General features: G+C 37.5%; 1 protein-coding gene across 7 annotated transcripts in view; it reads right to left on the bottom strand.

Moving 5' to 3' along the window:
* The window catches only part of BMPR1B (bone morphogenetic protein receptor type 1B), a 397,895-nt gene that overhangs the window by 91,073 nt on the left and 284,973 nt on the right, over nucleotides 1-21,849 (bottom strand). Inside the window, exon 1 of one of the 7 annotated variants that reach the window (XM_059172582.1) lies at nucleotides 15,703-15,828. The exons of 5 other annotated variants lie outside the window; for them this stretch is intronic. Coding sequence is in view for 1 of the 2 variants with exons in the window: in XM_059172563.1 (XP_059028546.1) it covers nucleotides 11,090-11,162 (73 nt within the window). In the remaining variant the exon portion in view is untranslated. Of the gene's footprint in view, nucleotides 1-11,089; nucleotides 11,240-15,702; nucleotides 15,829-21,849 lie in introns of those variants that run through there. One more of the 7 variants, XM_059172563.1, reaches the window with a different exon arrangement.

The following is a 21,849-nucleotide window of genomic DNA, read 5'->3' on the forward strand; positions in this document are numbered from 1 at the left end:
AAGGCAGAGGTTTTAACCAAATGAGCCACCCAGGCTCCCACCCCTAAACAATTCTTATGATTTTTTATATAATATAGTAATGATTCACTGAAAGCCATGGGAGTAAGAAACAAGGAATCCAGACTAAGAACTAACATTATAGAATTTTTGGAGGGTAGTTTTGCTCAAGTATCTTGAAAGTACAAATATGTGATATGAAATCCTCAGCAGATCTTTAAAACCCCTTATGTAGCAAATACAAGAATCCAAACCAAGCTACAGGACAAATGACCAAATATTTTCATTCCATTTGAAAGAAAAAAAAAAAAAAAAACCAAACCCAGTCTGGATTCTCAATTACTGAAGAAACAGTCAGTGGAGAGGTAGAAAAATTATGATAAACACCACAGAAATTTTACCTGGTAAAGACAGCTCATCAATTATTCTAAAACATTCTACAACAACAGTCCAAAACCATAAAACCAAATGTGTAAATCTAAAGGATCCCAGTATAAATGACATCTTACAATGGGAAGGAACAATGACCTTGTAATTTTAGCATTAAGAAATAAATCTGTAGAAGTGTTAGCCCTCACTCTCAAGGTGTAAAGCTGCAGATCACATTTCTTGTTTGCACTAACAGCTACTCAGGATAGTTTACAAGTAATCTCTAGCTTAACATTTACCGGAAATCTTGGGAAGAAGAATAAGAAAAGGATGCCCCATTCTTCAATGCAGGATGCAAATTTTTTTTTCTAAAAAGTAACTCAAACTTCTTCCTAACTTTGTCTTCTCACCTCAGATGGCAAGGTATGGTGGCTCAGAACTGTGGATAATTTGCAGTTCCATAAGCACAAAGTTAGGACATTCGAAAAGTGGTTGAATATCGAGTATCTTTTATATATTAGCATGTATTTCAATAAATAGGAAAACTAAAGCGGAGGTCTTTGGTTCTGAGTTTTATTCATACTCTGAAATACTCATGGTGGGGGGAGTATGTATTTTTATAATCTATTTCTTAAATAAAATGTTCATATGGCAAAGGCTTCATTTCAACCCTCTAAACATTCAGTCTGAACAGCAAATTTAGACATCAAATTTAAATGTTGTTCCCAAAAGAACACAAACTACACCTGGAAACCCAAGTTCTGGTTCTGGCTCTAGAAGTGACAAACTTTCGAAAAGTAATCTGACAACTGAGTGCCTCACTGCCCTAAGTTGTGAAAATGGGAAAACACAAGAAGGGCGTTAAAATGAACAAGGTCTTTTTAAAATGTAGGGGCCTGTAACATATATTTCTGCTGGCTTTACTTTAGATTGGTCAGATGTTTGTTTATATAATGGCACTTTATTTTCTGTTAAAGGAAACGCTCGGTTCCATCATCCCACACACAAACTACTTCCGTTCTTACATGAAAGGAAATTCCTTTTCAAGGTTCACAGTACATTAGAGACAGCTGCATGGCTGAGCTTCCTCCAGAAACTTTAAAAAGCTGCAGATGTAGCCCATGCATGACATGGATCATGGAATGAGACAATCTGAAGCATTCAGATTGCCCCTTCTCTTACCCTCTTTCAATGTTATATTTGCCGAGCTGTTGCTCACCTACGTTAAGTGGGAGTGTGTGTGTGTGTGTGTGTGTTTATTTTAAATCAAGTCCCTGAGAGAAGGCAGGAGCTCTCTAAAGTGACTATCTTGAGTGCTAATTTCCAAAGCAAGATAAGGTAAAAAGTACATTTCCAGTTAATGACATTCTAACAACAGACAGTCACTACCTATTAGCTCCAAAGAGGCAATCCTCACACTAACCACACATTCCCTGGCTGTTTCCATATAGCCCTGGAACTCAGAAGTGTTTGTCTGGAAAACTCAATTCTGAACTAAGAACCAGCAAAAGAAGAACACTAAACTATGATCGTTAAGAATTCTGATATGGAACTTTTTCAGCAGAAGCAAAGGAGAGAGTTATAACTCAGTTTGTGTTCAGAAAAGTCCCCCAGACCTCTATATGGCCAAAAGACCAACTATCTTAATTGGGAATAACATGCTGAATGTAACTGGAGGTGCGTACAGGGCTCAGGAGTGACCATGCTCTGAAACGATTTCCAGGAACCTACCGGGTGTCCAGTGACTTTTTTGGAGAAAAAAATTAATTAATGCATCTGAGAAAGAAACCAGAAATTTGGGAGTCTCATTTCTGTTTCCCTCTCCCAGAAATCCTTCTGGAGCATTCCAAGTAAGTTAAGACTTGATATCCCTTCATCATTAGGAGCACAATTTTACTAGTGCTAGAACAACTGCTTGATTAAACAACAGGTCCCAGTAATATAACATTTCCTGAAAGAACAGTTACACTGGATATGTGGTTAAGCCATTTTTGAGACAAATTCTGACAATTCCTTTCAAATACACATTACTAAAATAGGTTCTTCTTCTGGTCAGAAAAGGGAGTTTAGAGGTTCTGTCTGTAGGTAAAGAATGAACTGAAATTTAACTCCAATCCAGTGTTTCCCGGACCCCTTGAGGTAGCTTCATCAACTGCAGCTTTCTGGGCTCAGTTCTGAGATATTTGGCTTAGTAGATCTGGCATAGGGTGGAAGGAACTGCATCTCAAAAATGACTCCGTGATTCTGATGGAGGCAGTATGGTGAACCACCCCATGAGGAAAACTGCAGACTCCTTGTTTCTTAAATGGATGACTGAACATTGCTCACGGGTTCATCCTCAAGAGCCACTGAGCGGCCTCCAGCGGGCGCGCTCCGAAACACCTGCGGAAACCCTCCAGTCATGCCCGAGAGAGGCGGAACATCACCTGATTCTGAATTCAGGTCCCTTCCACCACACTGCACCAAGCTGCCACAGAAAAAGCACATTGGCCAACTGCTATATTATTGTTGGCAAGCACCAGAATTTGCTCAAAACCTCTGCAAATGAAACCCAGCTGCTTAAGCTCAATACCAGATGTCTTCTACAATGTGTGGCTTTGATAGATTAAATTGAGCATAAGAAAGAGATGAAATATATGAAAATCTAATTTGCAAGATGTTTGTCATGAAGTCTGTGGAACAAAAAAAGACGGAAAATTATATTTTTCAATGCAAGAGGTTAAGTGGGGAAGATTAATAATATGCATAATAGCTGTTAGAATGCATGTTACGGATAAACAGTTAGTGTACGTTCACAAAATCCACACCAAACGCCATCTCCAGAAATGCCCACTGAGAGAATGTCATGTGTCTGTGAAATCACATGATTGAGCACGAGCATCCTTCTTCCTTTAGACCCACTCCCCAATTTGAACACGTTTTCACTCAGGGCCTAGGAAATTAGGTAGGAAATATTTAGTGATATTCTCTGATTTCAATAAACTGTAATAATCCTGCAAAAACATCCATATAAGAAACACATGTGTGTGGCTACGTATATATGTAGAGGTAAAAAGGCAATTTGTTTAGCAGCCTCAGTTAAGTGACCCCCCCCCCCCGCCTTTCTGCTGTTACCATGTCACCCGGAATGCTCTGTTGTTGTTGTTTCCAGACCACTACCCCGGTCTCAATAGCTTGGGCGGATTTCAGAGCCCCCGTTAAACTCGGAGAGCCACTCAAGTATTCTGCCAATGAGCTCCTGCACATTCCCTCCCTCAAATGAGCTGATGGTTCAAAGGTAAATATAGCGTATTACTTTTATAATATTAACCTTTTTTTAAAAAATAGAAACATAAAAGTATTTTGTAATGGAATGTGAAAACAATACTCAATTGAGCATATTAACATGAACCGAGACAAACATTTGGTTGGGATTTAGCCCCATAATAAAGTACCTAATCATTAAAATGGTGGGCAATTATAAATGGAAAGTTACTATTTTTTTTCATTTTTGAGAAATACACTGTCTTAGTTTTCCTTTAGAGAGAAATCAAAATAAAGCTAAACACTTTAGTAAAGACCTAGTTTGATCATGAATATTCCTACAAACATAGTAACAGAAGGATAATTTCCTGCAGAGTTTGCAAAACAAACCTGGCCTCAGATTTTCTGAGGCTCTGCTGCTATTGGCCTTGGCATAGCTCATATCTGAAGGTAAACATAAAAGGCCAGGAAGAAAAAAAAAGATCTCTTGTTATGCTAAATTGCTTCACACTTCGTTGGTATCTCATCAATGCAATTCCCACAACATAGAAGTGTCACAGATGATGCAAAAGTGATGTAAGTCACTGTTTCCTTATATGTAAGGCTCCCGTTAAAATTGTAAAGATACTAAGATGAATATGAGACATTGTGTACTACAGGATACTATGAACTATGTGTACTGAAAAACTATGAGCCAAAACCAGTTTTCTGCATGTACTCATGAGGTTTTTAAAAATCTCATGAATTAGATAGCTATATCAATTTTCCGCCAGACTCCAGAAGGGATCAAAAGCATAGTTTCAGATATGCGATTCCCAGAATCTGAACAAATGAAAAATGTATACTGCTCACCTAAAACTTGCAGCCTGTTTAGGGATCATAATGCAAAATTTACAAAAGGTTCTTTGTGCCATGTAAGATTTACAACTACCTTTTTAATTAAGGAGTGAAAATTATATGCAACAATCCAACAGAACTAGTCTTCCAAGTGGTTGCACTACTTGTTTTACATATAATTTTTGCCACCAATTTGGTATCTTGAATTTTCTAGATAGCATCTTCCTTATAGAGAAAAAAAAAAGTCATACCATTTCATTAACTGCTAAAATAATTCTGTAGAAACTACAGAAATATAGTACCATTATTTTTGGTAGTAACATTTTCTGGATACCAAAATTCATATAAAAATATTAGAGTGTTTTGTATAATTTTCCTACTCATACAGCTAATAAATAACTCAGCAGCCAGGAGGAATTCATTTATAAACAAAAGAGCACTAGAAATATTCATGTCACTATTACAAATGACAATGGCAACTACATCAGAGGTTTTTGATTGTCAATCTAATCCAAAACTGCTTCCTAAAAACTTCTGCCCAGGGCGTCTGTTGTTGGGTGGCCATCTTGGTACTGAGTTACTGCACACATCCCAGCTGGGTTAAGTACGATTACCATAAGGGTCATCAGCCAATCAAATTCTCTCTCCAAAAAAATTAGAAGTAAGAGGCAGTGAAACATTTATCAGTTAACTCTACAGAACTAAGCAAAAAATGTCTTGGAATAACAGGGAACGCAGGCTAATGAGTATGGCTAAGGAGGTAGTCTTCTCTATATGCACTGGGGATACAGTAATAAATAAAATAGGCATAGCTTTTCCTCTAAGAAACTGAACTTCCAGGAGGAAAGTGACATGTATAATGATAAGTCATGATATGTTCTATAAAAGAAAAATAAAACTTACAATGAGGGATAATATCAAGGGGCTCTCACTTACTTTGGATTGTTGAGGAAAATTTAAGTTGATATTTAAGCAAATGGATAAGCGAGAAGCAAAGAACTGTCCAGGCCCTGGAAACAGCATATATATGTGAAACATCCATGGGGGTTAAAAGGTTTGGATGATTTCAGACAAGGAAAGACCCATGGGGTTGATGATCAATAGTTAGGGAGATGAACTGGGAGTTAGGGGCTGGCAGACACCAAGCCCTGCCAGCCAGGTAAAGATCTGGATTTCACCCTAAACGCAAGAGGTCTCCATTAAAGAATTCTAAAAAGAAAGAAGTAAAGAGACAGAGTCATATAGAGGAAAGAAGAGGGGAAGCCCCTCAGAGACACAGATGAGTAGAAACTCAGACCTTCACCGCTTCTGTGTCCTACCAGGCCTGTGTTTCTGTCAGCTACTCAACTTCTTTCTGTACTCAAGTATTAGCAATACTAATAATGTGATTTTACATGAAAAGTTAACTATTACTGAAGGAATGTGACAGAGATGATATCAAGTAGAGAGATCAGTTAACCCAAAAGCCACAGCCTCTCCAATGTTAAAAGAAAAATCATGAGGTCTAAAAACAAGACTAAGGGCGCCTGGGTGGCTCAGTGGGTTAAGCCGCTGCCTTCGGATCAGGTCATGATCTCAGGGTCCTGGGATCGAGTCCCGCATCGGGCTCTCTGCTCAGCAGGGAGCCTGCTTCCCCCTCTCTCTCTCTCTGCCTCTCCAACTACCTGTGATTTCTCTCTGTCAAATAAATAAATAAAATCTTAAAAATAAATAAATAAAAAATAAAAACAAGACTAAGGTTATTCTGAGCACATGGTCAAAAAATAATCTTTAGAGATTTTTTTTTTTAAGATTTTATTTATTGGGGCACCTGTGTGGCTCAGTAGGATCAAGTCCCACATTGGGCGCTCTGCTTGGCAGGAGCCTGCTTCCTCCTCCCTCTCTGCCTATTTGTGATCTCTCTCCGTCAAATAAATAAATAAATTCTTAAAAAAAAAAAAAGATTTTATTTATTTATTTGGTGGAGAGAGACTGTGAGAGAGGGAACATAAGCAGGGGGAGTAGGAGAGGGAGACACAGGCTTCCTGCGGAACAGGGAGCCCAATTCTGGGCTCAATCCCAGGACACTGGGATCATGACCTGAGCCAAAGGCAGACGCTTAACAACTGAGCCACCAGGCATCCCTAGAGATTTTAATATGAACATTTCTACAACAACAACAACAACGACAAACACTAAAATGGAAAATGTAACTATTTCACAGATGGAAAAAAGTATAATAATCAAGAACCAAAGAGTCCATCTAAACCCAAAATATAGCAAAAGAAAGCTTGGTAGGCTATCTAACTGATTAAGATAATTTCCTTATAACTAATTGCCAATATACTTTGTCTTATTTAAGGATTTTTCCCTGTGTCCTGTATGAATTCTAAAATCAAGTATGTATTTGAAAAATTAGGGGACAAAAAAACATATTCACAATTTGTTCCTGGCAGTTCTAAGTCAATAAAAGATTTGTAAAATGTTATTTCAAGAAAAAAAAATGTCATTTCAGATTCAACTAGCTTAGAGGCCAAAGGGGGGGGCGGGGAAACCTTTGAGTACTCTGATCTAAAGCTATTATTCTTCCAGAAGCCCTCAGATATTTGTGATTTTAAAGCTTAAAAAGTATGTATGCACTGACACACAAACAAGCACACACACAGTTCACATCTATGATTGCCGCCATTAAAGAATATAACTTCCTATAATAAAAGTAAAGCCAAATATTTGGAGTTTGTGCTCAATAGTTATGTGAATGTCTATTATCCAATATACTCTGAAGAATTTAAGTTGAGAACTATAGTTTAGTCACTTTCCTCCCAGGTAAATTACCACAGAGATCAAATTTCTTACATCTGTGATGCTCACCACAATTTGCAGTTACTGCCGATTAATAGCCTGAGATTAATTGTTGGAAGTGCCACATAATAGCTGTAGGAGAAAACATTTTAAACACAGACCCACATTTATGCATTTAACAGCTGTGTTGGTCTAACAGTTCAGATTTTCACTGTATTTTGCCATATGGTAACAAGGATCATTTTTCACTTAAAAATATTACCAAAAATTGATGCCCTATAGCAATATTGCCATTCCCGTTTTGAAACCACACATTCACAGACCATGTCTGTTATCCACCTGTTATTATACTCTCTATTGGCCTTAATTTTAGTTAAAATATTTAATAACATAGTTTTTTTATTTTATTTTAAATGAGTGCCAATCAGATCAAACACAGATATTATAAATAAGAAACCTATGGAGTAGGACCTGGCAATGAAGAGGCAGAATGCAATAATGCAATATCTGGGTTCTATAAAACTGTAGGAGCCAGAAAGACTGGGACTTATTTTTGTTCTCCAGGCTTAGGGATTTTCCTGTATTCAAAAACAGCTGATTACTTCCTATCTCACTTTTTTTTTTTTTTCCTATAACTCATTATTGATGGAGAATTACTCCTAAGGACAAAAAGTTGGCTACCAATTTTGACTTTAATCTGACTGCTGAGATAATTTATGACCATGATTTTATGGAGGGGGAAGGGACAGTAGAAATGTTCACATATATATTTAACAGGAAGCTAAATAAAAGTCTCACCCTTTTAAATGCCAGAACATGAGGCCCATCCATGTCAGGAAAGGCACACTGTTGCCACCAATGTGTTAGAACAATAAACAGAAAGAGTCCTTTAGTTTTTAGGTCTGTCAGTTGATCACGTTTATAACCTCACTAAATTCCTTTGGCACGACTTAAGAAGAATAGTAGTGACCAAAGTGATACTTTAATACTGTTTACCCATTGCACTACATTCGCCACGATTGCCTGCGATTTTCTAACTGTGTTTTAAAAATAAGGGGCAGCTCAATCCTCAAAAGAAAACATTTCACAAGTAGAAATGAACACTGCAGATTTTCACCACTCCAGGTCCTATTTTCACTTTTAGAAAAAGGCAATTCTGCATTTGGTGATTCTAGCTTTAAAAAAAAAATCCATCTGGGAAGTAATTGGCAATGTGCCAATATAAAAAACCACAAAGTTCAAATCTTCTACCAAGATGTACCTTTGTCTCCTTTTTTCTTAAGCCTGGATCTCCTTAAAGGAAACATTCAAAATACGATTTAAGCAACGATAAGATTTAAGATGAGTCACCTACCCGTGGGCCACCCTAACTATTCTATTCCAAGTGAGAATTCTCTTTTCCATGTTCTGTGACTCTACAGAGACTGGTTCCATTTATGGTAGAACTGGAGTGTTGTACATATTTCTTTCATATAAAACTTTCAGGTTTCCATAGTATAATCAACAAAATATTTGTATTAGCCAGATGCTCACGTTCTCCAAATGTCTCAAGCTGTCATTTTGAAATACATTTACTTTTAAGAAGAATTAAAGGTCTCAGAACAATACTCTTGGCTTTGCCATTCACTTAAGAATCACAACCACTTCACTGTATTTACCAGTTTTGTGATCTTCATTTTTACTAAAATACATGCAGAATTAATGATCATAAAGCATTACAAGTTATCAGTGCATAACAACTTTGATAGTCAAAGTTGCTTAGTCTTGATTAAACTAATAGTCCTTGTCTGTAGCACATTTTGTCTTCATGGGGGAAAAATCATAAAAACCAGGAAGCTTATTTTTTATAAAACTATTAAAAAGTTTACAGGTAGAGAAACTCCTTTAAAAAAAATTAAAAGTTCATTTGTGACAAAGCTGGAAATACATGTTAGGATTTAGTATGCCAATCACACTAAGGTGAGTTATCAGAGTCTTTTAAAATCAGGTCTCGATTTACATTTCCAGCTTGGGTGTCCCCTATTTCTGCATAAACTATTAACAGTAATATGAATAGTAACAAATGCTCAGGAAATACTATGTGTTACAGATGCTGTTCTAAGTGCTTTACATGCACGTGCCCATTCAGTAATCAAATTGACCCTAAGGTAAGTATTCTTATTATCCCTATTTTACAGCTGAGAAAATTGAGGAACTAATAAGATATCTTTAAGTGGTAGAGCTAAGATGCAAACATTATGGGTCCAGATTTAATACTCTTAATCACGTTGCTATAGAATAAATCATAGAAACACACACACACGCACGCAAGAGCTCTGGCCAGAGAATTTAAAAGATTGTGTTACCTAGAGAAAGGCAAGGAATGTTCCTAAGCTTCAACCTCCTCACCAGAAAAGTAAAACAGTTCTCCAGTATTATTTTAAGGTACATTTTAATCCTAGTATTTGTGATTGAAAAGTTCAGTGTGTAGCATATGGCCTCTCTTTTTTACTGACATAAACCAATAATGAGTTAAGGTACTCGTATTTTTCAAGGAAAACGCTAAAAGAGTGAAAAATTAGCTTCAGGCAATCACGAAATAGTAGCAGCATGAAGAGAGGAATAAGAATTTCACCTCACATATCATTCCTTGAGCTTCCTAGAACATTCTTAAGAAACAGTTTCCCTGAGTCTTTTCTACTGTCTTCTAGAAGGCACCATATTATTATAACAATTTTGGGAAAATAAATTAGCAAATCAGGTAAATCAACTACCTACTGTTCCTTCATATCACCACATAAAACTCCTTTGGGTCACACTTACCCATGCCAAAAATTAAAAGCTTTTTTTCACAGAGCCAAGACACAACATATAATATTATGCTAATGCCATGGAATATTTGAGATTATGAAACATGTATCTTACAAATGCCAATCAAAAGTACAAGCCAATTGATAATACACACTTTCCAAATAAATAGTATTGCCAAAGTGGTTCTATAAAACTCATTCACAAGGACATGAGACTGAACTGTAAATGCATTTCCATCTCATCCATATTCCTTTTGTCACCTAGCTTAATTTTATACAGCCACTCTCTTCCTATCTCTAACTTCATGACTCCCTCACTGCAAATCACTATAACAGAGAGTTGTTTCAGAAGTTGTTTTATTACATTATCTTTCCTCTATTTTGAAGAGAGTTCATCTGCTTTTACAATTACTCTTTTATTTAAAAGTTTAAAGTAACTTTTAAAAATTGCCACCCCCTCAACTATTAAAACAGTTTCACAAATTTAAAAAAAAAATTGCCATCCTTTAGCCAACTTTATACAAGAATAATTCTAGACAAAATAATCACTAAGCAAGCCTTGTTCTGAAATGTGGACAAACATCTGACCTATTCACAATTTATAATTATTGAGATCATAAAACTGGAGATTTACCCAAGGCATCTACATAAAAGTTATAACAAACTTCAAAGTTAATCAGCTAACCTATAAAATCTAACAGTATTCCCATTTAAATGATCAAAACAAAGTTTATTAGAATTATTTTTGTAAATTCTTCAAATGCAAACTGTCTCAGTATGTTGACAAGCAACTTCACATTCAAAGTTCCAAACTGGATTGGATTGAATTCTTAATTACTAGAAAAAAACAGAAACGTTGATTCCCTTTAAAATCATCCTCCTATGCTATCTAGCAAACTTTTGCCCAAACAGAAAAAAAGGAGTAAAATTACAGAGCAGTTGGAGGATGGGGACTGGAAATGTTTAGCCACTGTACTTCTGCCCAGAACCTTCCCTTCTGTGATAAAAGCCACACAACCTGACATTAACGCAGCCCCTTGTCAGCACTGTACCAGGGGCACTGATCTTCTTACCCCTCGTGTGCATAGACAGAAGAATGAGCAAGGAAATGTGAAGCTGCCAGTTTAGTTCTTCCAGCCAACCCATTGCGCAGGAGTAAATGTGACCCGCCTGTTTCAGCCTCCTGTTTCTTGCCTTTCCTTCTTTCACTGAGCCTTCTCTGTTGCCACTCTTGTCAGAGCTTCCGGCAAGCCTGCCAGCAAGCCTGAGACAGGACCGTGAAAGACAAGCCTGTTACAAACTGGTTCTGTCACCACAGACTTCAACCGATCACCTCGTGGGGAGGACAACAAAGGGCGGTGAGGACCCTGAGCTGGATTGTTTTCTTAAGAAAGGAGCCTGACCCAGCTGCCCACACAAGGGCCAGCGCATGGGGAGGGGAGGAATCTCTCTGCACTGGCCATGCCAAAGTCCCCCAAATCTCTCAGGCAGCTAGGAAGTGACTGCAAAGCCACATGCGCCTGTACTTGGCTGTCATGAAATAGCTTACTTCTTTGTCAAGATTTTTTTTTTTTCTTGCTAAGAATTGTTCACTGTTTGGGAATTGTAGCAAGACAAGGGGGAAAAATGCTTTTTTTCATGAGATGATAGAAAGAGTGCAAGAGTCCTAAAATGTCATGTTAGGACACTTTTCTCACATGACTATTTAAATAATGGAGCAAATGTCTCTGAATCAAGGGCACAGATATGAAAAAGGGCCCTGTGTAAAGAGTATCTTTAATTAATATTTCAAATTAAAGTATTTCAGTTAAGCTAGTTATTAATCAACTAATTTTAAGTGACTACAGTCTGAGGTTTCCTATGTAGAAAAAGTATATGAACCTAACCCATCTTATTAACACAAGTTATTCAATTTTTTAAGATTTATACTGTAATTGTGCCTCAACGTAAACTATGAACAATTTGTAAAATTCTACTTTCAATGATATCCCAAGTGGCCTTCTTTTAATACTAAAGAACATTTTTTAAGGCTATTTGTTGTACTTGACTCTGGGAACTGTCAATCCTAGAAGAACAGTAAGAAATATAAATGAATTGACTGTATGTGAAGAAACTACAATGTCACCATAGATATAAACAGAAGTAGTTATTAAAATGCCATCAGTTTACATGATAAAGGATTTATGGTAATGAAATAAGAGACATACTTCAATGTTTATATCTATCTCAGATACCGTCAGAATGTGTTTACTTGATATTTTAAGAATGCTTTTCTTGGAAAAAAAAAATCTCTGCCATCTTCTCATTCTTAAGAGAATGACACCCCCACCCCTCCACACACTCTAACACCTCCCAGCACTACCTGACTAGGTGCCATTCAAATCCACATTCCAGTTAGGAATACCAAAAATTGCTTTGCATGAATTTACAAATATGACTCTCAATCCAATCACCTCAATTCACATTTTCATGAAATAAAATGTAAAAGAAATATAGCATTTTTAATCACATATGAGATTCTGGAATATCCTAAATTTCAGAAACTATACATTTTGTATTGCACAGAAGCCATGCAACCGACTTGTCAGAAGACTTAAGTCGGGGTGGTATCATTTTAGTACCATTTATCTATATCCTTTTCAGCTAAGAAGGGAGACTGAGGCATACTAAAATGTTTAATAATGATCAGGAGCAGAAGTAATATGTGGGAAAAGATGACAAAAATCAAGCAGTAGAATCTCCTGTTCAAACCTTCTATATTCGGCTCAGAGCCACATCACAACATGGTTCCACTGCCAATTTGGAACCCAGCCTTGAGCTTTGAGAGGATGAGTGAATGGCTGAAATGTGGGACAGCTCCCACTGCTCGCATTTCCCCAATATGAGCATCCATAAATGGTTCAAAGCCTAAAGAGAGAGCTGTTGCTTTCTCCCTAGAATCCTAATTCAGTACAAAGCAATTCATGCCAGCAATCATTTCTAATTTTGTACTACGTGCTCGCTGAAATAACTGTACTCAAGCAGTTTACAGTGCCACAGTAAAAACAGTATATATAATAGAGAACTGTGAAGATTGTAACATTTTAAGATGAAGTGTCCTCAAATGGAATAAAGATGGAAAATCAGAGTAAGAGATGGATTAGACTGGGCCACAGAACTGAAGGGAGAGCTGGATGTTGAATTAAAATTGAATTTATACAGCAATAGAGAAGATGGAAAGGAAGAAATTATATGAGCAAGGATTAGAGGTAGGATTAAATATTTCATTTGGGGTAATAGCATGAGAAGAAAAATCTTACTGGAGCAGACTTCTCCTATTAGTAAATGGCTGGAGAGAAACCTAGACAGAGTGGAACCAGACGGTGCAGGACGCAAAACGTAGATTACAGAGTTTAGACTATATATTACATATATAACTAAAGGCTTTTGAATATGGACCAGTTTGATGAATTTAAAAAAAAAAAAAAAAAAGGATTTAGAAATTCAGCATATAGGAGAGTCTCTGAACCTGAGCTTCTAACTCTGAGGAGAATCGAAAATCAGAAGCTTGAAGAGGGGCTCCCAGTTAGTCCAACTTTTTGGTAATGCAGACTTCCTCCTTTCATTTTTATACTAAGAAATTCAAAATGAATTTATCCATATTAACTTCCTCCGTTCTGCCTTTTATTGTTTAATATATGCTGGGTGCCAACGATGAAAGAGATGTTCTATAAAATGTATAGTTATGGTCCAGACAATAAGGCTCAAAAGATATAATAAAACCACCCCCAGATTGGCATATGACTTAAGCCACTCACCCTGCAGTACACACCAAAGGAGGCTTCAAAGGAAGTTCTCAGAGAATATTAACAGAAAGGTGTCCATTTGAAACACGAGAGAAGGGTAAGGAAAGGGAAAAAGGAGGACCACAGCTAGTACTGCCCGTATGAGTAGAATGTGCACTGCTACCTGCCAACTGTCAAATTCTTCAACAGATCTGCTCATTCTAGATTTATGGAACCTGAAGTCAAGAGCCTAGTTGTGCTATCCGTGTAGCCTTGGACAAATCATGTGAACTTTGTTCTACACTTTGGCCATTACCTACCATAGAGTGTTATACAGATTAGACAAGTCTATGAGTATTAATTACTGAATATGGTGCCCAGAACAAAGATAAATATCAGAAAATGGTCAATTTCGAAAACACTCTCATTAATCACTCCCCTGCTTCCTGGCCAATAAAAAAAAGAGGGCACCTGGGTGGCACAGTGGGTTAAGCCTCTGCCTTCAGCTCAGGTCATGATCTCAGGGTCATGGAATCGAACCCCGCATTGGGCTCTCTGCTCAGCAGGGAGCCTGCTACCCCTCCCGCACCTGCCTCTCTGCCTACTTGTGATCTCTCTGTCAAATAAATAAATAAAATCTTTAAATTTAAAAAAAAAAGAAAAGAAAAATCCCTTGTTAACAGCAATGTTCTTTAATGTAACATTTGCCTAACTGTTCACTCATAAACAATGTGATCACTAACACAAAGATACAAATTGTGTCTTATGTTAGTTAAATCAGGTTTTAAAAATCCGAATTACACCTGCAAAGGCAAATGTTTAATCCATCTACTTTTACTTAATTCATTGAGCATTCATACAATTGAAGATGTATATGACATTACTGTTTTAACAATTTCAATCTGTGACTCATTCTCACATAGAAACTCCCCAAATGCACTGATTTTATGTATATATGAAGTTTTTAAACTGAACTGGGGGAACTGTATCTAGTAATGGGATAGGAGACCATTTAAGAGACAGTACCTGCCTGCAGGACCCAACTGCCCCTGTAAGTTGAGGACAGATGTACAGTGGAATAATGACTGTGCAGGACAGCCACTGCCGGGGAACGGCAGGAAAACGGAAAGTACAATGGACAAAGATGCATTCGGACTGGGGGTGGGGACTGGACTTGCGGGGTAGGAGGCATGTCAACTAGGTCTTCAAAGATAAGCAGGAATTCACTGAGTAAAGGGAGGGCAAAGGAAGCCTAAGCAAAGGGAATGGCGAAGAAAAGAGACTCAGGAATAAGAAAAAGAGCAATGTCCGCTGAGAGAACGGGGGAGGCCAGATATGAATGGAGAACAGACAGATGTTAGAGGGAACGTAGATGGGAGAAGGTGGGAAAGGGCCTCTGTCTCATAATGTGATTTTGTGGGAAGGCATGCCTTCATTTCTGGAGGAGATATTTGCACAGTTTATTTTCCATCGTGCAAACTGACTACAACTACTTCTCGCAGCTGATTACATTTCAAAAGAAACCATGAGGTTGTGAAAACTACGATGATAAGTACATTCCTTTGTATGTAAGAAAATGTTAGCAATATCCTTCTAATCCTTGATAAGAACAACAAAGTGTTATTTTCTTTATTATTTGAAGTCCCTGCAAATACTGTTTGGAACAACATTAACTTTTTAATTAAACTTCTGTTCAAACGCACAGGCACATAAAAACAACAGCTGTTTCCTTCTTCCTTTTGCAAGCTATAGCATTTTAGGACCCTACCATTCCATTGAGTTTTGCCCTAAAATATTTTCTGTAAACTTTTCAGAATTATACTGGCTCATTCATCTTCTGACTCTGATTTTCAGCCATATACTCACACAATGACACAAAAAGCTACTGCATTACGGGGGAGCACATGAACAATAGAACTTACGTGTACAAAAACATTTCTCCTGACTCTGGGGTTCATAACGACCGCAACTTCGGCCACATTCACGCCGCCTCCTACCTCCCCACCCCGGTCTCATTTGCAGCCTTCCACATCACTGGTCATTAACAAGTCGAAGCTCCCTTCGGCTGCCCAGTGAAAGACCAGCACATATAAACAATCCCTTCCTCCCTCCAACAAGTGACACATTATTCTGAGCACGTCTCCTCTCTGCTTTCATTGCTCTGCCAACGTCCCCCGTGAGTGGGAAGGGGTAAAAGGAGAGAGAAAATATCCCACAACTTGTCTAAAGCGTGTAGAGGATGATTTGTGTTCTTACTTACGGGATATGACTGTCACTGTTGATCTGCTTTCAGTCCTAGATTACGTGTGATAAGGGCTGACCTTCTTTAAGTATTCACACATTATGCACTCATGGAGAGCAGGCAGGACACAAAAGTCCTTCAGATGTTCTGGACATCAATCAAGTGCACAGCATGGAGCCTGCCAAACTTTTCTTCCATTTACTTGGGGAGAGGAAGGGGAATCCAAGACAGACTTAATAAAGTTTAAAGCTGTGCCACAGTATATTTGGGGAGACCATTGTTATTAAAAGGGTGTTGTTTGAAAAAAATTCTCTATAGTTACGACAAGCAACAAAGACATTCATACACAAATATAAAGAGACCACTAGGTTTCACTGCAGCTTTAAAATTTTAAAACTTTTACTATACAACAACCAGGTCTCGATCACTTGAGCAGATTGCCTTTTTTTTTTCCTGAAATAATTGCTCATTAAGGGTATATTTCAAAAACTAAAGACATCAATTTTTTGTAGCAGTCATACATAATAGGTACCTTTTTTGAGGCATTTATTAAAGCAATAGAGGAAACCACATTTGTCATGAAATACTCTGAACATATCTTCATGTAATTTAAGCACTAATCATCAACACCACGAACCATTTTCTACCTAATACAAATATTATCATTATTAACAGGCTAGAGCCTCAATATTAGGTGACAGACATGACAACATCTTCTGATACAGGCTTTCAATGTTCGTCTTTCACCACTGCTACTCCCCACAACTCGTTAAAGGGATTTGAGATGCCTTTTGAAAAAGAACAAATGAGTCCCAAACTGTATTCTCCTAAAACACTGTAACACTGTATACTCGGAGGGTATAATTTGATCATCAGCACAACCAAACCCATCATGCAAAATGCTTCAAGGAACTTCATAACAGAATGATATCTTAAATCTATGACAGTATCGTTTTCTTACTGATTGCAGAGTTCTTTTTATGAGCTCATGTTAGACCATGAATATAACAAGGCGATGCACAGCCTGCATACAAAATAAGAAGATTAGACACAAAAAGCAATTAACATTAAAGAAGAGAACTAAAGGCAACTTGCATGATTCAACTACCAATGAAAATTAATCCAGTGAATTTGCTAAGTTCTACAGTTAAAATAAAAACCAAATAAAACAAACTTCTAGAGCACCCCGGGATTCCCAAGCTGGCATAATTTTGTCCAGTTTATTATCTGGATTCAGTATCACTCAACTAAAGGCTAAGATCAAACCTGTACCCTAGTGATAACCAGCCAGGTGATACATAAGATGTGAGACTATTCTTGACATTAATCACTAAAGAGGAATCCTTCACCTGATCGGTACGATCACCTCAGACCACAAACTAAAACTGAATGGGAGGAGAATGTCTTGGCAGGAGTTGGCAAGCAAGGAACTCAGGAAGACAAATCGAGTTATTTCTAGATAGAATATAGAATGATGGTGATGCAAATGAGACATACCATTGCTGAACTTTTTTTTTAAGATTTTATTTATTATTTATTTGACAGACAGAGATCACAAGTAGGCAGAGAGGCAGGCAGAGAGAGAGAGGAGGAAGCAGGCTCCCCACGGACGCAGAAAGCCTGATGCGGGGCTTGATACCAGGACCCTGGGATCATGACCTGAGCCGAAGGCAGAGGCTTTACCCACTGAGCCACCCAGGTTGCCCCACCACTTGTTGAGCTTTTATGATTTGTCAGGCAAGGGGCGATATACCTAACATCCATTACCTCATTTAATTCTCACTCCCTCCCTGTGTGGCAGGTGATACCATTCACATTTACAGATGAAAATCTACGTGTGCCTAAGCCAACAAGGTCTAGAACTGGTGAAGTACCAAAAGGATCAGAAACTAGTACTTCATGAGCTAGGGCCCCATATGTTTTCACCCTGCAAGAAGTAACTAAAACAGAAATAGTCCTCTATGTAGATGGAGGCCTCAGAGATTCTGGGGACTGATGAGACTCATTCAGGGAACATAACTGCCAAAAATGCTGAGGGCTGGAGCAGAAGACCAAACCTACCCATTCAGAGGAGGAGCTCCAGACACCCTGGAAGCCACAGCAATGTACTCAGAGGTCAGCGGTTTCAGACCCAGTGAGAAATGGTCCACTCCTTTACAGCATGTATGTTATTTTTTGAGAATAATGATAAGCATAAGTAAAACAGATATATTATCATTAATTTAAAGTAGTGTCTTGTAGATACTCTTTTTAACTTCCCCAACAGCTCTTCGACACATGTATTATCGATCATATTTTATAAGCAAAGCAACTAATGTGAGTGAGGGGCCTGGAGTTAAAGAAGGAGGTTTTACTTCCCCTGAATAGGTCCGTGCCTTAGGAGATACAGGGAGGCAACTCTACAGCCTCAGAAAGGAAAAGTAGATGAGTGACATCACCAGAACAATGTAATGTGGTTCTCCCCTCATCAGATGAGTCTTTTGTTTTCACAAAAGAAGCGGTTTTCTTCATACTATGGGAAGGCAGTTCCAAAAGATCTACTCTGCACCACTTATAAGCAACTACGTGAGAAAGGGGTTTTTGTTGTCCATTTAAATAACAACAGATATACCCTAGTATCGTCATTATTATTATTAGGTCCCTGACTCCTCAGAATTAAAGAATGAAAATCATAAGCCAATGAAGCTACTAACTAACCTGACTTACCCAAATCTCTATTTCAGCGGTACTTAAAGAATATTTTCTTCTTTATCAAACTAGTGCTAAAGCATCCCTTTAAAATCAAAATCTCTGGGGCCCCTGGGTGGCTCAGTGGGTTAAAGCCTCTGCCTTCAGCTCAGGTCATGATCTCAGAGTCCTGGGATCGAGCCCCGCATCGAGCCCCGCAACGGGCTCTCTGCTCAGCAGGGAGCCTGCTTCCCCCTCTCTCTCTGCCTGCCTGCCTGCCTGCTTGTGATCTCTGTCTGTCAAATAAATTTTAAAATTTTAAATTTTAAAAAAATCTTAAAAAAAAATCAAAATCTCTAGTACCTCTTTGAATTTCGTGCTAGCCATTAAAGAATACCTGAACATAGTTTCATATCAAAATCAATTTCTTAAAGAGGATTACCTACTCTTACTTCATCCTAAAGTCAACCATACACTGAATTTATCCAAACCCAACTTGAACTGATATTAAATAATAGGTAAATGGAAAATAAATTTTGAACAGAAATGATAACATCAATAAAATTTTATTTTTTCTCCTATGTTGCCTTGTAACTTCCTTTGAATATTCTTTAGAAATAAGGAAGTTACACGTTAGTATACACATCAAAGAAATATAAAAGGAGTTAAAGTATAGATCCTATTTCAACACTTGAATAGTCTATGCTTAAGTGAACATACCATATGCAGACAGCTCTTAGAAAATCCATTTCACTCTTTGGAAAATACCTCATTATGTATAGGAGGGATCAAAAGAGTAAAAAGCTTTTTAAAGTAAAAGAGAAGACATTTGTAATAGAGAAAAGCTTTCTTTTTATTTGGCATATATTAGCTTTTCCATAGCAAGACTCAAGAATAGTGCTGCCAGCAGATGATTTCTGAATAGATTTAGCTCTTAGTAGTTTTTTAGAAATTGATGCTAGAAGAAATACAAAAACTGCAGAAAGCCAACTTTCTATTTAAAGTGACATTTAAACTGTGTGCTTATAAAAGTGTTTTTAATAAAAGAAAAAAAAATGCCATGATTTTTAGTTCAGATTCATGACATGTTAAATCCTTTTCCTCTCTTCTATCAGCCAGAAGTCAATTATGTATATTGAAATTCTTTCTTAATGACATATGGTTGATACCAAAAGGATGGTTGAAACATACTGTGTTTATTTCACATACTGTGCATATATATGCATGTGTGTATTTCCCTCATCTTCTTTCACCTGTCCCTAGATATAAAGTACAGCTGCTCAGTGTTTAAAATTTCTTTATGAGAAGAAACAGTTTTCGATAATCTCATGAAGGTCTTTCCAACAAACTCCATACACAGAAAGAGTTTTTGCAAGACAAAGGATTGGTTTTAGTGTTCACACAACCAGTTTGTAAAATAAATAAAGAAAACTCTACATGTAGACTTTATTTAATCAAAAAATACCACAGTTCAGGGAAATCAGACTTACTGAAACTGTTCCCTTCTGTGCTCTATCTAAATCCGTACATGAGCTAAATCAGAGGATGCTAAATGTGTCTGGCATGACAGAAGACGCTTAAATTATGGAAGTAAAAAGACTGAGCTTTACTGATCATATCACATAGAACCAGTGAGGTATTTAGAAATAAAAACAATCCTCTACTAGTCCAATAGGAATACATGAAGTAACACTATTCCTGATTTAGGTACTAAGGCACTTTTTTTCTTTAAAGATTTTATTTATTCATTTGACAGACAGAGATCACAAGTAGGCAGAGAGGCGGGTGGGGGTGGGGGTGGGAGGGCAGGGGGTTGTCGTGGGGGAGCAGGCTCCCTGCTGAGCAGAGATTCAGATGCGGGGCTTGATCCCAGGACCCTGGGATCATGATCTGAGCTGAAGGCAGAGGCTTTAATCCACTGAGCCACCCAGGGACCCCTTAGGCACTTTTTTAATCTGATCATCCTGTGTTCTATATATCTCATTATAGTTAGTCATTCCTCTGTGTGGTTATTATGTGTTACTATCAAATACCCACCTGAAAAACTGAAAATTTAGGCAATAATCTTAAGGATTATGCCAATTGAAACATTTAAATTCAACCTTAAACAAAATTACAAAACCTGCATTGATCCACATGATTTAAAACCTATTAAGATAATCAATGTGATTTAAATAGTCAGGGTATTTCTACACTGAGGTCTCCCAAAAGTTTACAGTAGAAGTACTTCAAAGTCCTCAACACATCTCATTAACACCTCTATTAAAGGATGTGTAAGAAAAAAAGCAAAGAGGAAATTCAAAAGAAGAAGTTACTCTTTTAGAAACACCTGTTTAAAAAAGGATTTTCAATTTTTTATTAAAATGATATGTACACGGTGAGTGCTGTGAAGTGTGTAAACCTGGCGATTCACAGACCTGTACCCCTGGGGATAAAAATATATGTTTATAAAAAAATTTAAAAATTAAAAAAATATGATATGTACATATCGCTTCTCAGCCTTTTGGCTAAGATCAAGTGTAAAATGATATGTATATAATCAGAAATTGACAAACAACAAATGTTTACTTCAGTCTAGGAATTCAGGCAAAAACAAAAACCCAATAAAATTATTCATCATAGTTTACCTTCTGCACCTTCAATAAAGAATCTCTCCTTCCATTTGTTATATGATCCCTTTGTCTGGGTTTCTATACATTTTCTCTTTCTGAGGTCAATTAAATAGAAATAGCCCATGCAAAGTAAGCTTGAACTTTTTCCAAATTGTAAAAGAAGCTGTAGATTACCTCATCTGGTAATCTATAGAAACTCTCAAAGAACTATCAGTCCTAGAGAGTAGGTGTGTTCTAACAAGAACTGGTCCTATAAGAACTGGCTTCCAATGATCTCATTGGGTTGTTTTCCTACTATTTATTCTCTTGCTTTCTCATCCTGTTCCTCAAACACACCACTCATGTTCTTGCTCAGAGCTTGGCAGCTCCTACTGCTCTGCCTAAACATTCTTCCCTTAGATTTCTACTTAGCCTCCTCCATCAACTTCTTTAAGACTTTCTCAAATCTCAGCTCAGTCAAACTTAGCCTGCTGCTCTATTTACTGGCACAACCACCCAAATACCTAGCTGACCCTGCTGGACCTCTATTTCCCACCATTTGAATGAGA

The sequence above is a fragment of the Mustela lutreola genome, chromosome 1 (assembly GCF_030435805.1).
Source record: "Mustela lutreola isolate mMusLut2 chromosome 1, mMusLut2.pri, whole genome shotgun sequence".
Classification (NCBI taxonomy): Eukaryota; Metazoa; Chordata; class Mammalia; order Carnivora; family Mustelidae; genus Mustela; species Mustela lutreola.